The sequence below is a fragment of the Vombatus ursinus genome, unplaced genomic scaffold (genome assembly GCF_900497805.2).
Source record: "Vombatus ursinus unplaced genomic scaffold, bare-nosed wombat genome assembly UNPS02008961.1, whole genome shotgun sequence".
NCBI lineage: Eukaryota > Metazoa > Chordata > Mammalia > Diprotodontia > Vombatidae > Vombatus > Vombatus ursinus.
This window is the reverse complement of record NW_020948739.1, coordinates 1,419,339-1,445,508: the sequence shown is the minus strand read 5'-3', so window position 1 is coordinate 1,445,508 and position 26,170 is coordinate 1,419,339. Positions and strand designations below refer to the sequence as shown.

Genomic DNA, 26,170 nt, shown 5'->3' with positions numbered 1-26,170 from the left:
ACACACACACACACACACACACACACACACACACACACACACACACAGGAGAACACAGACTCCTCATTCAAATGAAATCATAGGTGTGAATCCACCCACCTATTCCTTTACCCCCACTCCACCCTACCCCCAGGAAAAGCAGAAATCAGCCCAATTTGTGAAAGATGTGAACTCAGAAATAGGTTGTCTTGATAGGAAGCATGCATGCAGTAGGGAGAGCTTAGCTTTATTCTTTCCTTGCACATGTCTACAATGATGACTTCCAGAACTGGAGGATTTGCCCCCCGTCTCTCCGCTGCAGCAGATTTCTGAGGAGGATGCTGTGCAGATTGTTGCAGAACCGCCTCTGCCGCCAGCTTCATTCACACTTCGAGACTATGTGGATCGCTCTGAGACTCTGCAGAAGTTAGTGCTTCTGGGTAAGTAGTCTATCAGGTATTGTTTTGAGCACCTTTTATATTGCTAGCTCTGTTCTAGGTGTGGAGAAGTTTTACATTGTGGTCCTTGTCCTCAGAAAGTTTATGACTCAGAGTAATTTACAGTTTTGTAAAGTGTGAGTGCTTGATACATATTTAATGAGTATTAACACATCCCACTTAAGGTTTGGCTTCTACAATTTTACACAAAAAGAGATTACTAATAACTTACATTTAAGGGTACCAATGGTACCATCGATGTGGGTTATTGCATCAGTGATGAAGTTTGCCAATCATTGCCTTCTAGTGTCTTTATCCTCCAGTAGTCCTCAAGGGGAGTCTGCCTAGTGCTGGGGTCTTTCCTCTAGGTTTCTAAATATCATGTGGATGCCAGAGTTCCAATAGGTTTGTCTCTTTGATATCCTTCTCTCTAGCTTCAAGGCCAGCCCACCTCCTTTTCCAGTCATATGTGTTTAGGGCGATATCTTTTATGTTATTTTCTTGCTGGTAACCCAGCAATGTAAAAATAGTGGGACTGTGACTGAATCATTGGATAATATTTTGGAATGCCCTTATGCACATATCTCCAGGAGTGATTATATCAAGTGCTAATTACAGGTGAAAAATAAATGGCTATTGCTGAGAAGCTTACCAGAGTATCTCTTTATTTTAACACAGCTAGAATCTGACAGCTCAGACTGAATGAAATACTTTAACATGTAGAAACTGCAGTACTTTTTTAAAATTAAAGGCTGACACCGTTAGTAGTGACATTTAAGCCGTTACAAAGTGTCCGCCACCCTCATTAATCATAGTTTTTTGGAACTAGCTTCCATTTTACTGAATAACTATTTAAGATCCAGAGAGGGCTTTTCTGTAGGAAGAATTTGTATTTGGTATTTATTTCTGTGAATCCTTTATATTATGGAAACTAGTGAAGAAATGGTAAAGGAATACAGTTGAGAGGAAAAGGCATAACTCATAATCCTGTTGCTATATAATGCAACCCTGTAGACTTCCTTTTTGAATAGCAGGCCTTAAATAAGTACCACCATTTTCTTTTTAACTTGTTTGCTTTATTTTGAATACTAAGTTGTCACCAACTGGGTTTAGAAATCATAGAATCCAAGATTTGGGAGAGAGTTCAGAGACCACCTAATATAACCCTGAGCAGAAATCCCCTTTACAACATACTTACATGTGACCCAACCTCTTTTCAGTGTATTTTAAATGATGAGGATTTTCAGTACCTATCAAGGCAGCCCATTCAACTTTTGGTTAGCCCTAATTGTTAAGAAGTTTTTCCTTGTTGGGCCAATATGTGATCCCTTATAGCTTCCCCCCATTGATTCTAGTTTTTCCGGATAAAACAAATTTAATCCCTCTTCCACAGTAGAGCACTTGAAATATTTGAAGACCATGATGTTATTCCTCTTTATGTCTTCTTTTTGCCAAGTTAAATATTTCTCCTTCCTTGAGCTGATTCCCCTCTTAGAACATTGTCATAAATGGCCTTCCTGGAACTGTCCAGAATGAGAATGTTTTCATTTGCCCATCTAAATTCTTTTCTGGATATAATGATGATTGAGTGAGAGTGTAGTGTATTATTGGGAAAAACACTAGATTTGGAATTTGAAGACCTGGATTCAGCTACTGACATTATTGCTTACTGGTTTTTTGACATAGGGAAAGTCACTTGAGTTCTCTGTATCTGATTTCTCGTTTCTTAGGAGTTACTTGGGCTACCTTTACCTCCTGGAGTTAAAAAGTTCAAATGAGATGATAAATTTAAGAACTTTGTAACTGTAAAATTGTATGTAAGTTACAGTTTGTGTTATTGTTGATGATATATAAAAGTAATTGTTTAGATAAGATGCTTATGAGCAAAGCAAAATGGGTAATTCAGCTAATGTGTATCACTTGCTACAGGGGTCAATTTGTCCAAACTGGAAAAACGCCCAGGTGTTGGTACTCTCCTTCTGAGACTGGACTTCGAAAATGACATACAAAAAATACTTCTGTTTCTTAAGGATATTGGTGTAGAAGATAACCAATTAGGAGCGTTCCTTACTAAAAACTATATTATTTTAACTGAAGACTTGGAGAATTTAAGGACCAGGTAGGACTTTTGTAAAGTGACTGCTTTCACTGAATACCAAAGATGTGATTATGGGAGAAATGTCATAGTTGTGAAGTATTTCTAGTTGTCTTTATCTCACCAGTTTGCTTTGAGGATTCAGTGAGGTAATGAATATGGAACTACTTGGAACACAATAACAGACTGCAAATGTGAGGTGTTGAAGTGGTAGTTTCTATGTCCCACTGAAGTCTAAAATAAGCATCTGAAACACATCTCATTTTGTTAACTACCAACCTCCCCCTTTCCTCACACTGTCTTATTGTTCCCAGCAATAACAATTAATGTTAGTGCTTCCCTGACTCACAGCCTTAGAATAATTTCTACCTTTTTTTTTTCTTCAATGTTCTCAGATCCGTTGCTTCTCTTTTAAAAATGGCCCTAGAACTTAATCATTTCATATCTAGGTAGTGCAGCTAATTCCTTAAAGGCTTGTCTGTCTCCATCTTCTCCCCACAGTCCAAAATTATTTATTTAGTTGCCTTTACCTATAAGAAACATCAATCTTGTATAAAGTCTTGTAATTGGAAGGACTCTGTTAGTCACCCCCTTTTTTATATCTAGCTCTGTGATTAAACCAGTTCTTAGAGAATGAAGGGTGATTTCTGTTTAGTGCACTCTAAAATTCTTGAATCATGAAGTTGTGGGGAAATAGAGTACTAAATTAGACTTTTTAATTTTTCCTGGAGTCAAAATAATATGCATTTGTGGTCTGGATATGAAGCTGTCACCAAATTTTAATGAATTTCGAAGACCCTTGCCCAAGATAGGGATTTTATTTTCCTTACTGGATTTAGAAAAAAAGATTTCTCTAAAGTTTTTCTCTTGGATTTTCTCTGCTGCTAACTTTTATTAGTGTCTGAACACTATATTCCTTTTGGACTGTGACATAAGGATTAATTTTTGTTCCAATAGAGGGGTTATAAACACCTGGAGATGAATTTCAGTGCTTAAGATTTGCTCATTTCAGATATTTTGTCATCTCTGTATATTGATTTGAGTTGGAAGTTAGGTCCAAACAATCTGATTTGCCATTATAAATACATGTACATAAACTAGAGGCAGCTTGGTGGCTTAATGGATAGAGTATTGGACCTTGAGTGAGGAGGACTTGAGTTAATATCCACCTTTAGACATTTATTTAATAGGTATGTAACCCAGGACAAGACATTTAACTTTTTCTGCCTCAGTTTTCTCTCTGTAAAATGGGGATAATAAAAGTACCCTACCTCCTAAGGATAAAATGAGGTAATTTTGTAAAGTACTTTGCAAACCTAAAGGTACTATGTAAATGCTAGCTACTCTTATTACTATGTTCTTCAGGGGAAAAGGGAAGTTCTCATGTGCTTTACTTAAAGGAGTTTAAAAGAAATCCATTTTGTTTGCTTTTCATTTACTCAGTAAGCATTTATGAAGCACCTGCTGTTTTTCAAGCACTGTTCTAAGTTCTTGGGATACAAAGACAGGTTAAACAGACCTTGCTTACAAGGAGGTTATATATTGGAAGGAAAATATCATGTATGTAGGTAAATATATACAAAATACAAAGTAATTTATAGGGAGAGGGCACCTAGAACTAGAGGATCGGAATAGGCCTCAGCATAAAAGGAAGCTGGGAATTCTAAGATACAGAGTGAAGAGGAGTATGAGGCAGACATAGGAGTCAACCCGTGCAAAGAATGGAGATGGGGTACAGAATATTATGTAGAGAACATCAAGGAGGCCAGTTTGACTGAAGTATGGAACATATGAATGGAAGTAATGTGCAGTCTGCCTGAGAAGGTAGGCTGGGACCAGTTTAGAGAGGACTTTAAGGGTCAAACAGAGGGATTCTGTAGTTTCTCCTAGAGGCAGATTGGAGCCGCTGAAGCCCCCTGAGCAAGGAAGTGCTGTGGTCAGTGTGTATTCTAGGAATATTTGTTTGACAGTTGTATGGAAAACACATTAGAGAAGGGAGAACCTGGCTTCAGGAAGACCAATTAGGAACTTGTTATAATGGTCCAAGTAAGAGGTGTTGAGAACCTGAACTAGGATAGTGGTAATGTAAAAGGAGAGAAGGGTGTAGGTGAAAACTATGTTGTGAAGATGGAGTCACCAAGATTTGGCCCCTGATTGGATATGAGGGGAAGGGAGAAGGGAAAGTTGAGGGTAATACCTGGGTTACAAATTTGGGCGACTGAAAGGATGATGGTGCCATCGATAGAAATAGGGGAAATGGAAGGATACAGGATTTGGAGGAAAATATAATTAATTTTGTATTGGACATTTTGAGTTTGAAATGCCTATGGGCATCTATTTGGAAATGTCCAGTAGGTAGTTAGTAATGCAGGATTGGTTTAAAGGGGAAGAGACTAGGGGAAGGATAAATGCTTAGCTTTATCACAGTCATGTCACAACATTTAGAGCTGAAAAGGAATTTCTAGAGGTCATTTTGTCCAACCCCCTCATTTTATAGATTAGGTAAATGTAACTGATCGAGGGAAGGAAGGATTTATTAAGCGCTTGCTATGTGCTAGGTACGAGCACTTTACAATTATTATCTCATTTGATCCTCACAACATCCCTGGGAGGTAGATGCTATTATGATCCACAATTTGCAGTTGAGGAAACTGAGGCAAATAGGTTAAGTGATTTGCTCAGGGTCTTGTAGCTAGGAATGCCTAAGGGCAGAGGTCTTCCTGACTGCAGGCCTAGGACTGTTGGCTGCCTTGCAGATGTTGAAGTGATTTGGCCAAAGCCCTACAGTAAGAAATGATGTAATCAGGACTTTGAACCTATTCTATGCACTCCACATCCATTGCTCTTTTCCATACAGCATGCTTACTTCTAACCCAGATGTTAACCTGATTATCTTATAGGTTATGTCATAGAATTTTGAATTGGGTGGAACCTTTGAGATAATTTAGTCAGATCCCCTCATATTCCCAGAGATGTGAAGTGAATTGCCTAAGGTGGCAAGCCAGTAGTAGAACCATAATTAGAACTAAATTCTGCTGATTCCTAATCCGTTTTTCTACTATATGCTAGTTCTCCTTCCTAGCTTGGAGTTCCAGTGTGAGGGACTTGTGCTATGTAAACATTATATTAGAGGTCTTGCTCTGCTTAAAACAGCAGCTGGTAAATTCTTTACTTGCTGATAATTTCAACTTTCTGAAAATAGAGGAATAAGATTTTATAACTGAAAAAGACCTTAGAGATCATGTTTTCCAGTCCCCTCATTTTATAGAAAATTAGGGCTCACAGTTAGTGCTGAGGCTGCCAAGACAAAAATGAAACAATGAGCTTGCATTCCATTGTGTGAGATGGCATGTTTATAAATTAATACAGTATATACAAAAAGTAATTAAAGAGGGAGTGGTAGCTAGGGATTTCAAGACTTAGAACTGAGGAGGAAGTGCATTGTAGGGACTGACAAACTCTAAAGGCATGGAGATGAAAGATGGGAGTATGGCAGGTGATAGTAGCTATCCGATCCAAAACTTGAGCTCAGATTCTCTTATTCTAATTCCAGTGCTTATTTCTTTATAACAGACACACAGGCATAGCAATGTTGCAGTACAAGTAAGGATAAGTATCTAGGTGATGTTGATTAATAAAATAATAGTATATGAGGTAACATTCTGTGGTTAAGTGACAGTATTTTTGTCATCTTAGCTGCATGATGCCACAGGAGGTCTTTTTCTTCCCTGTGCTCATATTTTTTCTTCTCTTTCTCTGCATTAAATATTTTTGAAGATTTAAGCATTCTGCTGTAGCTTTTGATTTTATAAGAGGGTTATATATCAGTATAAAAACTTAGTTTCTGTCAAAAACTTAGTTCCTCCTTTGGGAGTGGGGGGAATCTCTGTTTGGACAGATAAAACTCATTAAGTGAAAAGGTTTTGTAGAATTGTTTAAGGTGCATTTTAAAAATTACTTATTTGAGCAAAACCCTTTTGTCAATTAATTAATAAGCATATATTAAACACATACTATAGGCCAGCTAATTGCTGGACATACAAAGATAAAAATGAAAAATTTCCTACCTTCAAATACCTTACATTATAATGGGGAGAAAGTACATATATAAATATATAGACAATATTTCTAAGATGAATACATGATTATTTGGGGAGGGATGATTTTGAGTTGAGTTTTGAGAAAAACCATTCCAGGAGACTTTTCATTGTGTATGGTAGTTGGAAAAAAGAAGTGATAGAAAAGAAATTGAAGTGTTTGGAAAGTATAAGTTGGAAGCTTTGTCTTAAATCTGTTTATTAGATTGTAAACTTTTGGTTGTAAAAGTTTTTTTGTAAACTTTAGGGGAGTAAGGCCTGTGTCTGATTCTTATGTCCTTTAGTAGTTTATGGTTTCATTAATGTCAAGGCCTATCAGTGGAGATTGTTGATGTACAACTTTGATAGCTATTGCAGCTGGAAAATCCAGCTTGGTGATGAGTGTTCCAAATTTAACTAGGTATATTTTCAGGCAGTGGACATGCATTCTGTCACTGGGTCCATACTGGGAGTCATTCCAGCTTGTTAGAAATTGCCAGTGCTTGCATAGCCTTTATGATCCCAGGGTCACCTCTATCCTGTGAGGAGACACCAGAATAGGACATTAGCAGAAGCTAATCTGTTAGGAAGTGCTTACAATTAATTATATGTCAGGCACTTTGTTAAGTGCTAAGGATGCAAAGAAAAAGGAAAAATAATCTGTTTTCTCAAGGACCTTGCACTCTAATGGGGAAGAAAGCACTAGCAACTGGGTGGACTGGGAAAGGCCTCAAGGTAGAGGTGGCAGTTAAGTCTTGAAAGAAGCCAGGGATTCTAAAAGTCAGAGGGAAGACATTCTAAGCATGGTGAACAGTCAATACGTGGCATGGGCACGTGGAATGGGGCAAGTCTACTATTATGACTGGACTATAGAATGAGGGAAATACTTATAAAAAGACAGGAAAGATGGCAAGGGCTTAGGTAGCAAGGAGCTTAAATGCCAAACAGAGGACTTTATATCTATCTGATCAAAAGGTAATAAGGGGTCATTGGAGTTTGTTGAGTAGAGGGGGGTAACATGGTCAGTTGTATGCCTTAAGAAAATCAGTTTGATAGTTGTGTAGAGGGTGGGTTAGAGGAGTTAGACACTTGAATCAGGAAGTCCAGTTAGAAGCCTGTTATTACAGTAGTCCAGACTAAAGAATAAGGGCTGAATTAGAGTGATGATTTTGTGGGTAGAGAGAAGAGGGGATGCATCTGAAAGATGTTGTGGAGAAAGAATAGACAAGGTTTGGCAACTGATTTTTCCTGGATTAATTAGACATGCATTATTTTCAGAAGACAGGAATAATATTCACTGTGACTTTAACAATTTATAAAAAGTAGTAGGGAGAGAGATAAGGTAGTCTACTTATGGTCAGAAACCAAAGAGCTAAGGGAAATGATTGGTCTTAGGAGTCATATGAACCACATGTGTCAGTAATGTGGTGTTGTGAGAATATGACATGTTAAAGACTTCACAATTGCTGTATTAGTATTTAGATTATTGTGTCCATTTCTGTTCAGTTTCTTAACATCTTTTCTGAAGCATTATAGAGAAGGTCCAGAGAAGAGCATAAAAAATTAACATACGGGGTGCAAAAAAGTTTGAGAAAAAATTTGGGAACCGACCTAGAGGTAGAAAAGGCTTAAGGTAAAGATTTCCAATTTGGTGTTTAATCTGTGTTTCCATGTTTCTTCTTGAATATGATTTTTATTGCATCGTGATCTGAAAAGGACATATTTAATGTTTCTGCCTTTATGCATTTAACTATAAAATTTTTATGACCTAATATATGGTCAATTTTTGTAAAGGTACCATGTACCACAGAGAAAAAGGTGTATTCCTTTCTATTCCCACTCAATTCTCTCCAGTTATCTATCGTATCTAGCTTATCTAAGATTCTATTCACTTCCTTAACATCTTAAAAAAAATTTTTTTTGTTAGATTTATCTAATTGTGAGAGGGGAATGTTAAAGCCACCCACTATTGTAGTATTATTATCTATTTTTATCTGTAATTCATTTAACTTTTCCTTTAAAAATTTAGGTGATATCCATTTGGTGTATATAAGTTTAGTTTTGATATTACTTCATTGTCTATGAACCTTTATCATGATGTAGTTTCCCTGTTCATCTCTTTTAATTAAATCTGTTTTAGCTTTAACTTTGTCTGAGATCATGATGCTTACCTTTGCTTTTTTTTCTACCTCAGTTGAAGCATATTAAATTCTATTCCAGCCCTTTATTTTAACTGTGTATTTTTCATTTTTAAACGTTTCTTATAAACAACACATTGTAGGAGTCTGATTTTTAATCCATTTTGCTATCCGTTTTTGGTTTTATGGGTGAGTTCATCCTATTCACATTCAAAGTTTAAAATTTGTTTCCCTTCATCCTATTTTTCCTGTCATCCTTTTCCCCTTAAAGGGGAGATAAAAGGGGATAAAGGAGGAGAATCTCTCCTTTATCCTTTCCTTTACCCTCCTATTCTTTAATCTATGCACTCTCTCAGAATCCCTCCCTTATCCTCTCCTGCCACCCTCCTGCTTCTTAATCTACACACCCTTCTAAAAGTGCTTCCTTATCTTGTCCCCTTGCCCTCCTATTTCTTTATGAGTTTAGAAGATTTTTATACCCTTCTATATGTGTGCTGTTTCTCCTTTAACCCAGTTCTGATGAGAATGAGGTTCCTAGTACCACTATCCCTCTATCCCCTCCTGCTTCCACTGTAATAGTTTATGCCTTCTTTCTCTGAGGTAATTGCTCCATTTTACCTCTCCCTACCCAATTTCATTTTTTAGAATCATTCCGTCATATTCACCTCAACCCTAAGTCTGCTGTCTATGTATGCTCTTTCAAACTACCCAAATAATAACACTTTTAAGAGTACAGATACTATTTTCCCATATGAGAAGTAAACTGTTTGATTTTATTGAATCTCTTGTAATTGATCTTTAATGTTTACCTTATGTTTCTCCTGTATCTTATATGTCAGATTTTCTATTGAGTTTTGGTCTTTTTGTCACAAATAACTGAAAGTCTTTCAATTTATTAAATAATCTTTTTTTTTTCAATTTGGGATTATACTCAGCTTTGCTGGGTAAACTATTCTTGGTTGCAAACCTAGCTCCTTTGCTCTTTGAAATACAATGTTCCAAGCCTTTCAGTCTTTTAATGTAGAGGCTGATAGATTTTGTTATCCTTATTGGTATTAGATTCAGTGCTAATAGTTTTGTCAGGCATATTGCTTATTTATAATATGATTTATGCCAATTTGTTATCTATTAACATTTGTCTTTAGAAAAATGTTAGATACTATGTAAAGGAGAGAAATCTGAATAACAAATTACCCTTTTCCCTCTCACCTTTGGTAGAAAACAACTGGTTCTTCTTTGTTCTTGTTTCTAGAAAACAGTGCACTTGATGGCAAAAGTTTCCTTTAAGATAATCTGTTTCAAATGTACTAATGTTAAATTGTTTAGATTTAATGTAGAAAAAATTATTTTAAAGCCTTATATTAGCCTTGCTGTAATTGCCAAGGGATGGAGGAGACTGAAATCTGTTCAAAGCATGTTTCCAAATGTATGGCTTATTACAAATAAAAAGTGAAAACAGAAAGTCTTGCTTTTTAAAATTGAGATATGTGGGACAGCTAGGTGGCACAGTGGATAGAGCACCAGCCCTGGAGTCAGGAGGACCCGAGTTCAAATATGGACTCAGACACATAACACCCACGAGCTGTGTGAATCTGGGCAAGTCATTTAACCCCCATTGCCTCACAAAAAAAAAAAATAAAATTGAGATATGCATGAGATGTGACTCTGCAATTGTGATATATAAATTGTAAGTAATAATGATAAAAAACACTTTTCAAAGAACAACTATATGAGGTTAGTGGTCCACATATTATTCTCACTATACAAGTGAGAAAATTGAGCCACAAGAGTTGTTATTCTTATGAAATTAATTGTGCAGAAAAACATAATAAACTTTGCTACTCAAAATTATCTTTGTGTATAAACTGTTTGCATACTATTTTGTCTGCATTTTGTGTAAAATAATGTTATAAACACATTTCCATGTATTGACTTAGTCTGCATGCTTCACTTTTCATATTCATAATGGCATGGTATTCCATTTTGTTAATATATACCATGGTTTATTTAGTCTTCACAATGTAGAAACATCTGTGTACAAATAACTTTTTTTCTACCTTTTGGATTATTTCCTTGAAGCTAACATCCTCTAAAAAAAAATAGAACAGGTTTTTTTTTTGTTGTTATATTTAGTGCTTGATTACTTTCTTAAAAGATTGAACAGTGTATAGTTATTCCACACAATATAAATATACTTGTTTCACCACCAACTCTGCCAGCTGTTTTTTTTTTTATCATTTAAAATTTTTGTTAATTTGTACATGTGTGTATGTACATATGTATTATTAAGGACTGTCTTTTTGAGTTGCCATATTTTCCATAAACACTGGACTCAGAGTATGCAGGAGGCCCTGAATGTGTCAAGGACAAAGCACTACACCCACCCCAGCCCCAGTAGAGCTGACTTGATGTGTTATTTGCATCCCAAGCTTTGACTCCCTGTGTGTTCTTGGGAGTCAAAATAGGTGCTAGACAGTCTGCACTAGGCTTGTGCAGCTGGGACCCTTGTAGATAAGCAAACCATTCTATCTTCATGGTCTAGTGCAGGCTTCTTAAACTGTGGGTTGCGACCCTTTATGGGGTTTGAGAATTACTGAAGGGGTCAAGTAGAAAAAGTTTAAGAAGCCCTGGTCTAGCAGTTCCCAAGGGAAAAGAATGTGGCTTTTGCCATTGCCTTGCTCCTCCCCTTTGGAGGGATTTTATTCTTTTCCTACCTTTCCCCCTTCTGTGCCTTGCCCCTTTGGGTGGAGATTCCTGTTACCTCCTCCTTCCTTTGCCCTGCTGTTATAAAAATGCAAACTTTTGTATGGGTCTGAACTCTTTGGGTTGCACATGCATGTTCATTTCTCTTGTAATAAACCTAGTTTTCACATAAGTTTCATGAGGTTGTGATTGCCTGTTGACAGTGTATGTATGTGTATATATACACACATATCTACATATTTGTGTAGAGATATATATGTGCATGTGTATAAATATGTAGAGATGTGTGTAGATACATATATGTGTGTGTGTATATATATATATATATATATCTATAAAAAACCTTAAAGTCATATGACTTTGTGTTACTTTCTGTAGTAATGAATCTTGTCATTTTTTTCCCCCATGCAATGATTTACTATTTTATTTCTTCATGTGTCTGTTGATCTCTTTTGGTCACTTACCCGATGAAAACTGGGTACCCATTTTAAAAAAATTATATTTGTATCTCTTCTTCATGTATTTGGATAGAAGCTTTATCTGCTAGTATTTTTAGCATGTATCTCTTCCTAAGCTGTTACTTTGCTTTTAATAATTTAATACACATTATATGAGCAAAAACATAACTTATGGCTTCAAACATATTTATCTTGTCTGAGGAGTAGTGACAAGTCAGTCTTCTCTTTTTAGTAGTCAGAAATTTATTTCCCTTCTATTCCTGGTATCAGTATGTTATACTGATTTGGTTTCATTTTGGATTCAAGCTGATCCTCTGTACTGGTATCTCAGTGTCATATCAGTATTTTAGTGAATAGTCATTCCTTACTTTTTTCATTAACTTCTGACTTCTCATATGATAAGTTCTTGTAACAAGAGGCAAAATAGCCGTAGTGGCAAGAACTTGAGCTAAAGAGAAGAATCAGAACTGAGGCCTGGCACTGCCCTTTTTCTCCATGTGGCTTTTGGCAAGTCATTTTAACTGCTCTCAACTTTTGTCTTGTTAGGTATAAAATTAGGATACTATTTGTAGAACCTACCTTAAAGGTTTATCATGAAGCTGTAATGAGATAGTAAAGTGTAATGTAAACGATATCTTGGAAATTTGAGTCTATTTCTGGAATTTCTAATCCATTGATCATTTTTTTCTCTTTTTAACCAATACTGTATTTCATGGACCTTTTTTTTTTTAAATGAACTTAATATTTTTGCCCCACAAATTTAGTCACTTTTGGAAGATGCAAGCTTATTTTGCCATTGTTCAATATATTGCCATTGTTCAAAACACTTTGGAAACTGCCTTCGGAACCTGTATTAGCCTTTCAAATAACCTAATTGATGACATCTTTATTCTGGTGCTTTCGATTTGACTTTGAAACACCCAGGTGTCCAATTTAGGTTCTTTGTAAGGAAGAACTTACCAGCAACTAGAGCTGTGCAAAAGTGGAATGGGCCTTCTCATAGAAGCAGGCTCTGCCTCTTGAAGATAATTGCTTGAAGCAAAGGCTACACAGCTTCTTGTTCTGTTGTAGAGGAGATTCTTGGCCAGTAGAAGGTAGGACTGGACTAGTTGACCCCTGAAGTCCCTTCCAATTCTGAGTCCCCATGATTTGTTTGGAAATAAGTCTGAAAGGGCAGCTAGGTGGCACAGTGGATAGAGCACCAGTCCTGGAGTCAGGAGGACCTGAGTTCAAATCTGGCCTCAGACACTTGACCCTTACTAGCTGTGTGACCCTGGGCAAGTCACTTAACCCCATTGCCTAACACCCCCCCCCCCCCAAAAGAGAGAGAAAATAGGTATAGGGGCAGCTAGGTGGCACAGTGGATAGAGCACCGGCCCTGAAGTCAGGAGGACCTGAGTTCAAATGTGGCCTCAGACCAAACACGTGACACGTACTAGTAGTGTGATGTTGGGCGAGTCACTTAACCCCAATTGCCTCACTTTAAAAAAAAAAAAAAGGGAAATAGGTCTGAATTCAGACTCATCACTGATCAAAAATGAGTTATAAGTGATTATCTTTTGTTATTTGTAAACTGGCACTAAAGACAAATACTAAAAGAAGGATTTAAAACAACAATAACAACAGCTTTTGAGCAACAGCGTTATTTTGGTGGTAAATGTCCAAGTGACTACTTTGAAAGTAACAGTATTCATTTGTATTTTATATCTTCTGGTGTGTTTAATAAAGAACCAGTCATGCTACTTATGGTCACAACATGGAGATAAATATGACTGTGATCTTGACCAAAAAATTTGCAGATAATTATTTTCCTGGTTTGATAGTACAATTGTTTTTTCCTTTTTAAATTGTGGCCAAAATGTTAAAAGGCTTGTAAAAAATGCCTAGTTAATACTAAAATGCTGACCATATTTTTTTCCTTCCAATAACAACTGAGCACAAGATCTGTCTTTGTAGAAGAAATTCTAAATGACTTTTGAAGAAAGAAATACCAATGCAGATAACAAAGATAAAGAATGAATAACAAACCTTTTATCTTAGTGACATAGTGTTCCTTTGTGTAGATGATAGTTACAGTGATAATCCATTTTACTTTTTTTAAATTAGTAATGAGGAAAAAAATAAAATGAATAGAGCCAAAAAAACTCGGGACTTTTTTATCTTCATTGCGGTGTTATTGTGGTACTTGTAGAATTAGGCCAGTGTTTTTGTTTTGTTTTGTTTTTATTTTGGCTAACATTAAAATAGCTGTCACTTTGTTATACTCATTCATTCTGTTCATTCAATAAATGTTTATTACTACATGCTAAATAATTAAATGAAACCAGTATACTAACAGTAAATTTTCTCTCTCTGATGCATGCATACATAAATATGTTTACATGTGTATTTATCACCTAGGGTGGCTTACCTTGAATCAAAAAAGTTCAGTAAGACAGACATCTCACGGATGATTGTAAATGCACCATATTTGTTGAGTTTTCCAGTGGATAGACTGGATAACAGATTGGGCTTTTTCCAGAAAGAACTTGGACTGAATGTGCAAAAGGTAAAGGGGAAAAATATTTAAATGTTCATATCAATATGTATAAGAACCTGTTATGGCTCTAGTAACATTTGTAGACTCAGAGAATCATTTGATTCTTGCCTCGGAAATATCAACTACTTTACTCACATGTTCATTTGAGTAAAATGCCTCCTAGAAGTGTAAAGCCATGATACAGAGATTAATTTTTTTAAGAAATAAGTATGCATGTAGACAAAATTTAAAAGTCAGTTTGGCAGAACAGACTGTGTGTGTGTAGATATAGATATATCTTGGCCTTTATATTGGAATCTCTCTAAATTTCTCACAGATAGGATAATTAAAACACATTTCAAATTGTTACTGAGGTCCAAGGGGAAAAATTTTCGTAATAATATTTGTATGTACGAAGTGCATATTCAATAATAGCAAAACATTTGATACTGTCCTAGTACTCAGCAATAGAAAAAATGGCTAAGCAAGCTGTGATCTCTTTTCACCACTGAATGCCATATAGCTATCAAAAATGATAAGTATCTAAATTATGCTGATGCTTAGAAATGTGTATATAATGTCAGGTAAAAAAGTTAAACCCAAAATAATTGCTGATTATAATCGTATCAGAATGGATATATGTATATCGGGTTTAAACACCAAGGCTAGTTTCCAAATGAATCACACTCAGAGTTGGAAGAGACAGAAGGGGACAACTATTTCACCTTTATCCAAACAACAACCTCTTCTACAATATAACCAACAAATGATCTCCTAGCGCTTGCTTGAAGACTTCCAGTGAGGGGGAACACAATACCATCTTTGGACCTTGCCCATCTATTTCCCTTCCTCAGTACTACTGCCATGAACTGAACATAAAAACAATTCCTCCTTTATGTGTGCTTTCCTGGGTAGAATGTGAGCTCCTCAAGAACAGGGTGTGTTTTGATTTTCTGTTTGTATCCCTACTGCTTGGCACTGTGCTCGCACAGTAAATGCTTAATAAATGCTTTTCTCTTCCGTAGTTTTCTTACTAGATTATTTTTCTATAAAGTGTATTAAGTTTGTAAGAATTTTAATAGTTTAACATGTCTTTGTTCATGCTAGAATAAATGATGGATTTCTAAAACTGACTGAATTTTATGTATTGTGATAATGGATTATTTTGTTTTTTTAGACCAGAGATCTAGTTATTCGTCTTCCACGACTATTAACTGGAAGTCTTGAGCCTGTGAAGGAAAATATGAAGGTAAGGATATATTTTTTCAAATAAGTCAATCTTTGCCTTAAATTATTTTCTTTTAAAGGATTAACAATTTGCCTGTAGTCTCCTCTAAGACAAGTAGAGTTTTGAGACTTTATCTTTTCAAAGTAACTGTAGCTTCTGGAAAAGTATTTCTGCAAGGATAGCTTTGGTTTCATCTAGACCTCTAATCTCAGGGTGCTCTCAGCATCTGGGAGCCCTCCTTAAATGGAGGTTCTAGAAAGAGCCATCCAGTTGGAGGGAGAGGCCATAAGGGTTGAGGGTGCTTCCAATGTGTGGATTCCAGGACTGGAGAGTGGCTTCTGGATGAAGAGCTGTGGCACGGTAAATGAAGTCCAGAATGCAGCCTGGAGAAGAATGAGTAGGAGACTCTGTTCTGACACTCCAAGAAATCTGGATTTCTTTGTCACACATCTCATCCCTAGCACTCTCTACAAGATTAACTACTGCTTCTCTTATGTCTTGAGACACAATGGATTGGAGGAAAAGTCAGCATACTCTTTGATCTTGACTGCTACTAAGATGCCCTTTATTTGCCACCAACTCAGCAGTCTTTTCTCCTTTGAGGTTCATTTCATCAGTTTATATCATCCCATTCAGATCTTTGCTGTGGTAGTCTGCAGGCATCCAGGTTGCTCCATCCTTTCTCAAGGAGATGAATCCCTGGCTCACAGCCTTCCTCACCACTTCAACCATTCATTCCCCTATTCTTGGTGACTTCCAGCATTTTGTCAACCAACCAATCAGTCACTCAAGAAGTGTTTATTAAGCATCTTCTGGTGCCAAGCATTGTGCTTTGTACTGGGGATATTTTTTAAAAATCACTGTGAAACACTCCTTGTCTTCTAGGAATTTTAGCTAGAGCAAGCAAAATGTACACATATAGGCATATACAAAATAGATAAAAGGTAATTTAGAGAGAAGGGCATCAGCAGCTTGGGAGCTCAGGAAAAACTTCATGTAAGATAATAACAATGAAGAGCGAAATGAGCAAAACCAAAAGAACGTTGTAAACAGTAACAGTAATATTGCTTTAAGAACAACTTTGAGCAAATAAGTCATTTTGACTATTATAAATACCCACATTAGCTACAAAGGACGTATAAAGGATGCTATCTGTATCCAGAGAAGGAACTGATAAATAGAAGTATGTATAGAATGATTTTACATACATATGCATATTTGTTTCTTAGGGTAGCCATCTCTGGAGTAGGAGAGGGAAGAAAAAAAGAAAAAATAAATTTACATGATGACTTTATTATATATTTAAAAGGAATAGCAAGTTGTACATAACAGATTTGAAGTTTCATGTGCAATCATTTTATTATATAATTTTATTATTTATCATATTTTATTATATAAAAGTATTTTATTATAGAAATACTTATTCCATAAATTTAAAATAAAATAGATAAAAGTTTTTAAAAGATAATAACAATTTATGGTTTGCAGAGTGATTTACAAGTATTATCTCATTTGATCTCACAGCAATCCAGCAGTATAGTGTTCACTGCTCCATATAGCTGATCTGAGCCTTCAAGGAAACTAGGGACTCTAAGAGGGAGTGAGAGGTGGGGAGGGGCATAAGAAGTGATTGTATTCTGGGCATGGGAGAAAGTAAATGCAAAGACATGGATGTGGGAGATGAAGTGTTGCATGTGAGAGACAAGGCCAGTTTGGCTGAACTGTTACGTGTATGTGAAGAGGAGTAGGGTATAATGAACCTGGAAAGGTAGGTCAGACCCAGGTTGTATAGGGCTTTATATGTCGAACAGGGGAATTTCTGTTTGATTCTTGATAGGGAACCACTGGAATTTATTGAATGGGTGCAGGAGCCTGGGGGATCGAAACCGCACTTTAGAAAAATGAGTTCGGCAGCTGTGTGGAAGATAGATTGGGGCGCTTTCAGTAATCCATGCCAAGAGGTCATGAAGGTCCAAACCAGGGAAATGACTGTGTGAGTGAAGAGAAGCAGTCAGATGGGAGAGATGTTGTGAAGGGAGAAATGACAGTATTTGGCTACCCTTTGGGTAGATGGGATGAGTGAGAGCGAGGAATTGAAGATGGCACCCAGGTTTTTACTTGGATGATTGGAAGGATGGTGGGACATGCCCTTTGACAGAAATAGTGAAGTTTGACAGAAGAAGGGTGGGAGGGATGGAAAGATAATGAATTCTGTTTTAGACAAGTTGAGTTTGAGATGGTTCTAGAACATCCAGTTTAAAATGTCCCAGAAGCCAGTAGTTTCCAAAGTGGAGGCCCAGCCCAGTGGGCAGTGGTACATCCCTACAGCCAGCCAGTCAGAGGGTGAGAAAATTGGTAACACTCCACTCTTTCCCCAAGAGCCAACTGCCGGTCTTGTCCCTAGTATAACTGCACTATCTTCTTTGTCCATTTCATAAACACTACTCCACCTTCCTCCCTCCTTACTCCCCAGCCACCTGTGGGTATACCTGTGGAGCAGCCAGATTTCCTTGTGGCTCTGGTTATGTGTGTGCATGTGTGTGTGTGTGTGTGTATGCATGCATATATTCTCGTGCATGTCAGGGAGGGGGTGCAGTGCTGCTCTATGGATAAAGTGATTTTAATTGATTTAACTGCCTAGCTTTAGTATTTGTTGTTTCTCCCTGCAGAACATAAGCTCTTTGAGGGAGTGAACTTTTTATTTCTGTCTCTGTATCCCTCACATCTTGAAAAGAGTAGATGCTTAGTAAATGTTGGTTGAAAAAAATGAATGGACATTGGCTTCTCAAACTCAGAATATCTAAGATGGAGCTTATCCTAAACTCTCCCTCTCCTATTACAGCATCTTCCTAGTCACGCAGATTCTCAATACCAGTATAATTTTTGACTCTGCCTCCCCGTCCATCAGTTGCCATGTCCTAGCATTTCTTCATACCGTCTGTCCCTTCTCTCCCTTTCTCTGTACTCAGCTACCTGTGTCACCCTAGCTTAGGCCTTGTCACTGCTTGCCTAGTCTCTTTCTGATTGATTTTCTTGCTTCTAGTCTCTAATCTCTCCAAACCACCCTACACACAGCTGCCACAATAATCTTTCTAAAGCATGGCTCTCACGCTGCCCCTATTTAAAACCATCAGGGACTCCATGGTGCTTCTAGGAGAAAATAATAAAATCTCAGCTTAACATATGAGAACTCCCCAATTATGACGCTAACCCTTTTCACCATCGTCATCATCATCACCGCCACCATCACCACCATTACCAGCACCAACTGTAGTGCTTTATAGCACTTTTAGGTTTGCAAAGTGCTTTACATGTTACCTCATTTGATCCTCACAGACAACCCTGGGAGGTAGGTGCTATTTTTATTTCCACTTCAAAGCTGAGGAAACTCAAGTCGACAAGGTTAAGCGACTTGTCAGGGTCACAACTAGTAAGTGTCTGAATCTGGATTTGAGCTGGAGTCAGGCCTGACTCTAGGCCCAGCCCATCATTGTCGGTGAGAGGTTCAAAGGACCAACTTCCTCCTGAAGGAAAACTTCTATCCCATAAGGAATCAGTATAACTTGCCACAAAATTCTAAATGCTTTGTTTATGATCCACTATGGACTGAGATATCATTTCTTATTTAATCCATAAATGTATGTAATTTATTTTTTGTTATGTTTGGGTTTTCTTAGGTTTACCAACTTCAACTTGGCTTTAAACGTAATGAAATTCAGCACATGGTGACCAGAATCCCAAAGATTTTAACTGCAAACAAAAGGAAACTAACAGAAACATTTGACTATGTTCACAATGTGATGAGCCTTCCCCATCATATTATTGTCAAATTTCCACAGGTAATGCATATAATAACTTCTCTGGAAAAGTTTTTATAACTTATCTTTAAATGCATTCAGAGCTGGCAATTCAGTACAGCTTTGTTAAGTATACAATTTCTCATGAATTCATTGGACACTCTGGAGTTGAATCTAAGTATAAATGTGTGCTGGCAGTTTTCTCCCTATACATTTGAAATTATTTCATTCTAGTAAAATCTTTATATGAGAGGCAGCAGCCTTGGAGTAAAGAAGACTTGGGTTCAAGCCCTGTTTCAGTCACATTCTGGCTATGTGGCTATGGGCAAGTCACTTAACCTCTCAGTGTCTCAGGCAAGTTTCTTAATTGATAGCTTTTGTTTTTATATCATCTCCATTTCCCAATGTATCCACCTAACTTGTGTCATATGGTAAAGAATTAGAAAGGAGAAATAACCATTATATAAAAAAAGTGTAATATTATTCATAGTGTGTCCTAGTCATAATCCTTCACCTCTAAAAAGAAGAGTGGCAGGTGTCTTTTCATATCTCTTCTTTGGGACCAAGCATAGTCATTGTAATTTCCATAGCATTCACTTTCAGTTGTTTGGTTATTTACATTATTCTTATTATGTATCTTATTTTTCTAGTTCTTCTTACTTCACTTTACTTCAGTTTATAGACGTCTTGCTAGGCTTCTCTACGTTCATCATATGAGCATACTAATATTCCATTATATTCGTCTTCTACAACCCGTTTAGCTGTTCCTCAGTCGATGAGGAATAGCTAGCTACCCTGTAGTTATTTGCTGCTATAAAAATGCTGTGATAAATATTTTGGTGTACCCATATGGAGCCTTTCTTTTTGTCATTGATCTCCTTGGGTTCTGTGCCTAACAGTGGAACCTCTGGGTCAAAGGCCAAGAAGCTTTCTAAGACATTAAGTTGTTGGCGAGTTGTCATTCTGTGTTACTGTAGGTTTTCACGTGAGGAGTTACCTGTGGCATTGAAATCAAAGGTTAGAACCAAAATTCCTTATATACAGTGGAACCCCTTTATGATGTCATTTATGGTTTGACCTAGTTTGCCCAAATTCACATAAAATGAGTCATGTTCTAACAGAGGCCTTTTGAGTTTAACTCGTTTCAAGCTGTGTTGCTCTCTTCTAACATAGTGATCCTGCTTCAGAAAGAGATAAGGCTTCTTTGATACTTACTAGTGAGGGAAAGAATGTAATTTTAGGAGTTCTTTGTTACTTTCTCCTAAACTTCATTTATTATCTATCCCTCTTTACTTCACTTTGTGCCATTAAGGATGACAAAATTAGCATGAGCCTATTGAAATAAATTACTTATGGAAAATAAAATTGCATTAGGACAAGTCCCTTCACAAATTCTTGAATATTTATTTGCTGATGTCTAAATTCTTTTACTTGACCTGGAGGCCATATTCCCTTCTGCCACTAATATCTCCCCTGTTGGTTTATCTTTAACAAGGTCTTTAACTGAGGTTTCTTCATTCTGAGATCTTTGGTAATTTCAGTCCTTTTTCCCTTATTGTTCATATTCTGACTTCCCTCTGATTGCAGTTTCCCTTGGGGATGGATCTCATAGTGTCTCAGTTCCCTCCCACACGGGGCAATTCACAATTCACCAGCCTTGGTCTCTGCCCCAGGTGCCTCTTGGAGGATCAGATCTGGCCTCAGCTGGATGCCTGTCTCTTTCCCTAAGGCTTAGAGCAGTGTTACATTTGTGTCCTTTCCCTGTGTTCCTCCAGTCTCTTGTGGCATAGAGCATTGCTATTATGCTGTTGCAGCCTAAGCAAGTTATACTATTGAATCTCTGAGGCACGAGGAATGAGGGAGGTGATTTGGGTTGCAGAGGGTGTTGGCTTATGCAAGCCCTGCCCCTGGGAGATTTATTAGGCTGAGGGAGAGAGTTAGGGGTTAGGGATTCTTCTGTTATTAGTTCATTGTCTTTTTACTTTATTTGAATTTTTGGTGTCCTAGGCTGGGGAAAGACCTGAAATTGCTTTAGCTCTTACACATAATTCCTATTTTGGAGAGACTTGAGAGATCATGAGGATCAGTGAAAATGTTTAATCTTTCATCTTGTTGGTCACCTGACACCTCCTTCACAGATTGTTGTGTCTTTTCACAAATAAGAACCTCAAAGACTGTCAGTGTTGGATGGGAAACTCAGAGGTCATTTAATCTACACCTCCCCTCCATAGGTAACACTCTCCCCCAACATCCCCTCTATGCCATACCTGACAAGTGGTCAATCCAGACTTTGATTGAAAATATCTAGCAAGGAAGGAGCCATTACCTCCTAGCCCTTTCCACTGTTGGATACCTCTAATTGTTATGAAGTTTTTCTTTGCCAAGCAGAACACATGTATCCCTGTTTCTATGTAGTAACACTTTAGATCTTTGAAGGCAACATTCTCCCCTTAAGTTTGTCTTCTCCAGGGTAAACATCCTTCCTTTCATTTGATTCTCATACAGCATGATCTTAAGGCCTTTCACCATTCTAGTTGCCTTTCTTTGGATACTCACATTTTATCAATGTCTTTCCTAGAATGTGACACCCAGAACTGACCGCAGTTTTTCAGATGTTATCTGACCAGGCAAATTATAGTGGGACTATCAGTTCTCCGGTCCTGGCTATTATGCTTCCTTTTATAGCTGTCACGGGTAGCATGACATGGCACGACAGCACTCGGGGTGTCCACTGTTGATTCTTTGAGCTTACAGCTCATTTAAACTTATATGCAAATAGTCCCTAACATATGTAACTTGTTTTCTGTTGAATTAAGTGGCAAGATATTCCATGTGGAAATGTTAATGGCATATAATTATATGCCTCTTCTGTCTCTCCCACTCATGATTAGTCTACCTCAGAAGCAGCTGTGTAACAGTTCTCAGCCAAAAACAAATTCAGTATATTTTTCTTTCCTCAGGAAAGAAGATAACAGCATAGATGTCGTAGAACTGATTACATGATGAAAAACTTTGACCTCAAGCCTCTTGTCAGCACATAATGATTGCATCTCCAACTCTAGCTTATCTACACACATCCCTCCTTCCTCTTCCCCTTCCCCTAACATTTCAAACAAGTTGTCAAGTTCAGGAATAGGACTGCAGCATGTTTTCTCCAGAGGTTTAATGAGGACTGAATTGATATTCTCTATAGCTCTTCCAAAGTGGTGAAAGAATCTTGCTTTGCCCTTAGAACAGGGATTCTTGGCTTTTTCTTTGCATTATGGACACCTTTGGCAGTTCGGTGAAACCTGTAGATGTCTCCTCAAAATATTGTTTCTAAATTTATAAAATAAAATGCATAGGATTACAAAGGAAACCAATTATATTGAAATGAAGATGAATTTTCCCTCAAAAAATTCAGATACCCCATCCCGAAATCTATCCATAGACTCCCTAAAGGGGCTGTGGGCCCTAGATTAAGAACCCCTGCCCTACAGGGCATTTCAGGGTCACAATTCAATTTGTCCTAAAGTGGCTTGGGCCTGAAAATGTGCTGAGGATAAGGGGGTTTCCACATGTTCTAGGGTTAGAGTGGGGTTAGAATTATTCTGCAAGCTGTGCCCAGTCCACATGGGGTAATACAAGTTGAGGTTTCCCCATGATGAGTTGTTATCAGTAATTTGAATGTTCCTGAGCTTTTTTGTCAGTAGGCCAACCATTATCTTGAAGGTCCTTCAGTCCATTTCATCTGAGGATTGATTAAAGGAACTAAGAATGTTTAGTGTGGAGAAGACAAGACTTGTGAGAGACAGACATCATAGCTGTATTCAAGTACACGAGAAGTTATGTGGGTGAAAGATTAGGCTTGTTCTGTTGGGTGCCTGAATGCAGAACTAGGAGAAATGGGTAGAAATGGTAAGGAGGTCTATTTAGACTTGGTGTGAGGGAAAGCATCCCAAGAATTAGAATTGTCCTGATGTGGAATAGGCTGCCTCCCCCTGCCCCCCAACCAAAGTCTTCAAGCAGAGGCTTCCTTTTAGGACACGGGTTGGTCTCCATGGCTACCAAGATTCTTCTTATCTCTGAAATTCTGTGATTCTTTATCTAAGAATATCGAAAATGAGCTTATATTTCTTTGATAATGGCAGGGTGACCCCTGGTGGTCAGTGAACTGTGGGGGAAATTTTTTTTTTAAATGCAGCCTTTGCTTTTGCTGTCAAAATAGATGATAAATTAGACATGTCTGTAATCACTTAATAACTGTATCCTGAACTGATAGAGGTCACGTTGTGGCTTCTAAAATGCTCTTCTAGTTTGAAAGCTGGTTATCAAGATGACTTTGGGAGTTCAATAGTCATCTGGGTCCTGCCTATTATGAAATGTGCTCATTTTATAGGGCAGCAAATCATTGTCTACCCTGGAAACTCAGCCATAATTCTGAAAAACCCAGCTGTGTCCTTTTCTGCTTCTTATATACTCATGAGTAACAACAGTGTGGTAATTGAATTTTTGCTGCCAGATGTATTTATCAGACATGAAATAGGACAGCATCCATTCTGCTTTTCCATAGGCATGCTGGTACTAGTCAGAGTAGAAAACTTACTCACAAGGGAAGCCAGTATACACCCACATTGAGATGTAATCATTATATACTTGGGCGGGGGGGGGTATAATTTTCAAAATATTTTAATGTATGGGAATTTTTACTCATAATTTTCCTTTCAAATAGGTCACTGTTTTCATTTACAGATGGGGAAATTAGAATAAAATTATCCAGTCTGAATAGTGCCAAAATCTGAGTTCGGAGACTCTTTCTTAGTTATAATCTTTTGGACTATATATCTTGAAATTGTAGATTTTTAAAAAATGTTTTAAAGAAGATATTTTAGATGGTCTAAAAAGTATGCTTCTTAGCACCATCCACTTGTTTTCCCACCATTGTGCCACCATCACTGCCATAAGGAGATGCATAGGAATAGGAACCATTTTTTATTTTTCAGGGTTTCATGACTGGCCATGACCAAAATTTGAAGGCCATCATTCTACTAGTGATGAGCTTCTCAGTGCTTAGGCTGTTCTTTAAAAGCAGACATAAGCTGTTGCTGGGACCATTCCTGAAGCCTTTCATATTCTGTAAAATCTGATGGAGCTTGCATTTTCTTTTAGAACCTAAGGACTCACCTTTCATACCATGATGAGTTGCACAGAGTGAATAAGCCTATATGAATTGCCATTTGCATTATTGGTGACATAAGTGGGTTGATCAGATCCTCACTCCATTTATATATTTAAAGAAAAAAATGAGTAATATATTTCTGATCTACTATATAGATATTTTAAAAGAAAAGTGCCAATTAAAAATCTCTATTATTGTGATTTATTCTAATACTCTTGAAATTTCTTTCAAGCTGTTTTTTCCATAATGTCCTTCTACATATAGTAAATGTCCTAAGGGTTGGGGAAGTACATAGTTGTGGTTGTGCAGATATACCTCTGACCAACATGAGGAAGTCTTTTACTTTGTTGCAAGCATACAGAATTTGATAGTGTTTGGATATATTCATTTCTCAGAGACTTCTTGTAATAATGGAAGGTGGTGTTTGTACTACTCTTTTTCCTCCCTGGTAGAGTTGTGGGATCTTACAATGTGTTGTGGGTTATCCTTAGAGTCTTAATTACAAATTTTCACCTAACTCATTGCAGCTGACAGTACCACAAAAGCTGACAATGGCACGCTGTCTTCAGCAGTTGTGTGGTAGCCAAAGAAAAGATGTCATTACTCCCACAAACCACCATGCAAATTTAGTTCTTTTTCAAACTCAGCGTTTTGTGTAATGAGCTTTTATCTACAGCCTTGTAGTTTCTAATTCTATGCATTAAATTTCTAGTATCTATTTCCATGTCTACTTCATTTAATTCTTGGCAGTCAGTAAATATTAATGAATAATCTGTGCTTCTTACAAAATACTTTTGACATTAGACTATTACTGTTCTTAAGACTCCAGTGCCAAAATGATTGTAAGATCATAGATTTCAAACTGGAAGGGACTTTAGTGATAACTTAATCCAGTCCCTTCATTTTATAGTTGAAGAGAATCGGCCACTTAAGTGACTTATTAAAGTCACACAGGTCATAAGTAGCAGAGCTGAGATAAGAACCCAGATCTCCAAATCAAGCTCTTTTCCCAGTGTTGGGATTTTTAAAAATGCTCCATTAGTTTTTTTTAACCCTTTAGAAAAAATAAAGTTCTTTTGTTTCACCAAATAATTTGACTACACAATTGTAGCTTTTTTCTTTCAGTGAGGAAATTATTTTGAAAGTCAAACATTATTAACCCATTTTTATATCATGCTTTGAAGTTTACTTAGGACTTTCATGACAACCACCCTGGGACATAAGTGGTACCAATATTACTCTCTCCATTTTACATGAAACTGAGGTTCGTAGAGGGTAAAGTGACTTACCCATTGACACGTTTTATAAGTGGTAGAAGTGGGAATGGAACCTAGGTCTTTTGATAACTGGCTTTGATTAGAACCAAACTAGAAAACTGAGAAGGACAACATAGCAAACATTTTGTTTTTTGTTTTTGTTTTTGCCAAATATCTCATGTGTTCAGGATTCTCTCCACTGGGAATGATATTTCTAGATACTCCATATTAAATATGGTAAGCATTTAGAATAATATAAATCATTCTGAAATATAGGTGTGCACATATATATTTTATGTATTGTTACATATGCCTGTAAAAACATGT

The 26,170-nt window shown here is 37.1% G+C and overlaps 1 protein-coding gene across 1 annotated transcript in view; it reads left to right on the top strand.

The window, feature by feature from the left end:
• MTERF3 (mitochondrial transcription termination factor 3) overlaps positions 1 to 26,170 on the top strand; it is a 43,000-nt gene that overhangs the window by 16,219 nt on the left and 611 nt on the right. Inside the window, exons 3-7 of the mRNA XM_027849879.1 lie at positions 267 to 419; positions 2,346 to 2,535; positions 14,287 to 14,434; positions 15,582 to 15,653; positions 19,310 to 19,471. Of these exons, the coding sequence (XP_027705680.1) occupies positions 267 to 419; positions 2,346 to 2,535; positions 14,287 to 14,434; positions 15,582 to 15,653; positions 19,310 to 19,471 (725 nt within the window). The remainder of the gene's footprint in view (positions 1 to 266; positions 420 to 2,345; positions 2,536 to 14,286; positions 14,435 to 15,581; positions 15,654 to 19,309; positions 19,472 to 26,170) is intronic.